Raw genomic sequence first — 3,888 nt, forward strand, 5'->3', positions numbered from 1 at the left:
CGCCCACCGCGCCCGGCCACTCCCCGACCGCCCGGCCGCGCCCGCAGGTCCCACCTCCCGCCTTTGTTCCAGCGCTGGCCTGGGCAGGGAGTCGAGGGCGCAGGGGAGGGCGCTGGGGTGCGTCCGTGGATCGAGGTCCGGAGCGCCCCCTGAGCACCTGTAGGGGTGTACGTGAGTGTCATGGAAGCTGGCCTGACCCGGCGGAGGCAGACGATGGGACCAGACCCTGCCTTGCTGGCTGTGGCCCCGCCTCGACGGGGCGGAGGAGTTGGCTCGGGCTCAGCGGCTCCTCCTGGCGCCCAGCCCTAACCGCCGGGACCCAGCAGGCGGGACTGCCAGGCCAGGGCTAGAGTTCCCAGGCGGTTTCCACTTGGGCGCTCTCCCCAGCAGGGGCTCTGGGAGCAGAAGGCTGAGCTGGAGGGGGAGCGGCCTGCAGAGGGTCTGGGCTGGTCGGGTCCTTGCTACTGGGCCGGAGGCCCAGTGGCTGGACAGCCTGCCCACGCCCAGAGGACTGCACAGAATTCCCTCGGAGGTAGGCCCTCCCTGGTGGCGCAAAGGGTTGGAGCACAGTGTCCCAAGGCTAGACACAGCCACTTCCGCAGGAGTTGGATCCGCGCCAGGAGCGACCCACAGCAGCAGACGGCTCCTGTCTCCCTGCTGCTCCCTCGGGAGTGCATCCTATCAATACCTGTTCCGCTCCCCACTGCGTCTGGTGAAGCCTCACCCGCCACTTCTGGCCTGTACCCCAGTTCTGGGTGCATAAATAAATGATTTTTAAAAATTCTCTCAAAGTTAGGTCTCACCTGGGTCACAGGTTCTGTATGGGGAGCCTGAAGTCCAGGGAAGGCGAGGCAACCCCGAGCTCCCCTCCCTCGCCTGCATTTCAACTGGCTCCCGCGGGTTCTCACCCAGCCAGTCAGAGCTGCTGTGATGGGTGGGGTGGGGCCGTCCTGGGCCCCAGAGGCCATCCAGGCAGCCTCCCAGCTGCTCAGCCCTTGCTGCAGCAGGTGGGCAGCAACCCCGCCCATCTGCGGGGGCGGCCCTCCCCCAGCCTGCTGGGTAACCGTCAGCGGGGAAGGGCACGACCAGGCACTACCGACTGCAGACAGACTCGTCTGCCATGGTCTTGAGCACTGACGCCATGGGGGAGGGGGGGGTGCAGAGCAGGAACCCTGTGGAGTCAGGGCACTGTCCGGGGTGCTGGAAGGACCCCTCCGCAGGCCCCACGCCTCAGGAAGCTGAGACCAGAAAGCGCCTCAGGAAGGCAGGGCTGGACAGGCCTCAGCCGCCAGCCGCTCTGGCCCCTGCACACCAAGCAGCCGGCACTGGGGAGCAGGGGCTTCCCTCACCTCCACTAACCTGGAGCAGACCTAGCTATGAGAGAAAGCCATCCGTGCGTGCCACAGCAGAACTTGGGGGTGCCTGAGCCCGGAGACCCTCAGCCGTGCTGAGTCCTGTCGCCCACCAGTGCGCCAGCCGCCTGCAAAGTAACTGCTCTGTAAGGGCTCGGAAAAGGACTCTGCGGCTCCCTCCTGATGCCTGCAGGCGCCCACATGCAGGCTCACACCAAGCCCCCTGCACCCACAGCTGCCCCCGGCTGAGTGAGCTCAGCTCCTGGGGGGAGAAGCTGGAGAACAAGGCCCCCCGGAACATCCTCTCCCCGCCTGAATCTGCAAAATGACAGTGTGGAAATCCTTTTCAGTTACTCTGGACTTTTTTTTTTTTTAAAGATTTATTTATTTATTTGTGCATACAGAACTGGGGTACAGGCCAGAGGCTCAGGGGCGGTGAGAGGCTTCACCAGAGACAGAGCGGGGAGCAGAACAGGCAGATCTACGAAGTACACTGCTGAGGGGAGCAGCGGGCGGGTCAGGAGAGGTCTGGCTCGCCATGTGGTCTCCTCCGGTGCAGGAGGCAGGCGGGAATCGAACTCATGCGGAAGTGGCTTCAGATTCTCAGTGCTGGGCTTTAACCCGCTGCGCCACCAGGGAGGGCCTACTCTGGACTTTTGAATCTTCCTCCCCTTGCCCCCTTCCACTGAAGGGTCCTGGGTCTTGCTGGTTATTTGGAACAAGTCATTTATAATCCAGAGAATGGAGTGGGTGGGTGTTAGGGTGCAGGCCTTAGGCAGGTTGGGGTCCACCATAGAGATAGGCCCCACCAGGGGTGGAGGCCCTTGGGTGGGGGGTGAGGGCTGAACAGGTGCTTCCCGCAAAGCTTGTGTGTGTGTGTGTGTGTGTGTGTGTGTGTGTGTGAACCTAGCAGATGAATGATGGGAGCCCCAAAGATGACATCTGGAGGGTGGGAGACAGTAGGGTGTTGTGGGCAGGGGAAATCAGGTGGCAAAGGGAAGAAGCATCTTCTCCATTTATGAACCCACAGGCAGGCTGTGCCAGAAACCCAAGCCAGCCGGGAAGACCCTGTAAGCCGGGACTGTGGCTGCACCCGCCTGTGTGGGGTCAAGCATGCCAGTGGTGCTGGCATCTTGCCCCGCGGGCAGGGGTCTCCTAGGGGTACGCTGTTGCTGGGTCGGGCTCTCCTTAACACCGGAGACTGCCCACCGTGCACTCACCCCTGGCCACAGGGAGGTGTCCACAGCAACCAGAGGGGGTCAGCAGCCATCACGGGACTGACTTGCAGGTGTTTCTAGTCCTGGGGGAGGGGGTGGTGGCCCCAGACAAGGAGGGCTGCGCCCACAGCACCCCTGCTGCTCACGGGCTCAGGACAGCCAGGGGAGCAGCCCCAGCTGGCAGCAGAGCCAAGGCAGTCTGCGAGGGCAAGGCTCCCTCCTCCCCTGGCCTGAAGCCGCTGGGCGGGGGCCTCGAGCCCCTGTGGCCAATGTCCCATGAAGGGGGCAAGGCCGAGCTGGGTGGCTGGAGGCCTCCTGGAAAGCTGCCGCACCCACCGCCCACAGGTCTGGTTTGGAAGGCCCCTTGCCAGGAGCGAGTGGCCTGCATGGCGCCACCAGGTGGCAGGCTGCGGGATGGTATCGCTGGCAGCTCCCCTGGCCGGGCTGCCCCTCCCTGGAGACAGCTTCCGCAGCCTTTCCAGAGCTGGTGGCTGGGCCAGGTGCTGGGTGCAGCTGTCCAGGGCCAGCCCTGTGGGCCTGTGTGGGCAGCAGCGGGGGGAGGGGAGGCAGGGCCCTCTCAAGGCCTCCGGATGCGCAGGCTGTGCCCGGGCGGCGCAGCCCCCAGCCTGGCAGCTCTCCTCCAGCCGCCCCTGGCTGCCCCACAGGCAGGGGGTGGGGTGTGCTCTCCCGGCCCACCGCCCTCTGGGCCTCCCTGAGCCTCTGGAGAGGGGCGCCGGCCCCACCCTCCGGAAGACGGGGGGGGGGGCTGCCCCCAGCTGTGCCAGACCCTTGAGTTCACAGTCACTGCCGCTCCCCAGTCAGTGGCTCTGGGTACCCACAGTGCGCCCCTAAGCCCAGGCTACTGAGTACACTCTGCCTCCCTCTCCCTGCAGGGTGCTGACAGTAGTTCTGGTCTGGGGGGGGGGGCTGCGGAGGGTCCAGGATGCCTGGCACCCACCAGGCAGGGGCGCCCCTTCTTACCACTCCAACCCCAGCCTGCTGAACCTCCTCAGTAGCCCCTTCCCACCTAGCCCCGGCAGCTCACTCCCCATCACCCCGTTTTTCTGTCCTGATGATTGCCCTAAGGAAGGGTGGTAATAATTGCTGCCTGACAGGTGCCCCCCATCATCCGGAGCAGGGCGTGGCCGGCACGAATTCTTTTGGGGGGTTACTTGCCAGTGCCAGACGGCTGGGATTGAGACCTGCGGTCCACGGTTCACTTGCAATAAGCTAGGGGAGTGGCCCTGGGGCACAGTGGCGGCTGTCGCCCGCCGAGTCCGCCCGCGCCCACCGGCCTGCGGGGTGCCGGGCGGGGGCGG

General features: G+C 65.3%; 1 protein-coding gene across 1 annotated transcript in view; it reads left to right on the plus strand.

Annotated features, from left to right (window-relative positions):
- ESPN (espin) overlaps window positions 1-3,888 on the plus strand; it is a 30,095-nt gene that overhangs the window by 807 nt on the left and 25,400 nt on the right. The window contains exon 2 of the mRNA XM_012722053.1: window positions 1,261-1,313. Within this exon, the coding sequence (XP_012577507.1) occupies window positions 1,261-1,313 (53 nt within the window). The remainder of the gene's footprint in view (window positions 1-1,260; window positions 1,314-3,888) is intronic.

The sequence above is a fragment of the Condylura cristata genome, unplaced genomic scaffold, assembly GCF_000260355.1.
Source record: "Condylura cristata isolate star-nosed mole 26May11 unplaced genomic scaffold, ConCri1.0 scaffold00008, whole genome shotgun sequence".
Classification (NCBI taxonomy): Eukaryota; Metazoa; Chordata; class Mammalia; order Eulipotyphla; family Talpidae; genus Condylura; species Condylura cristata.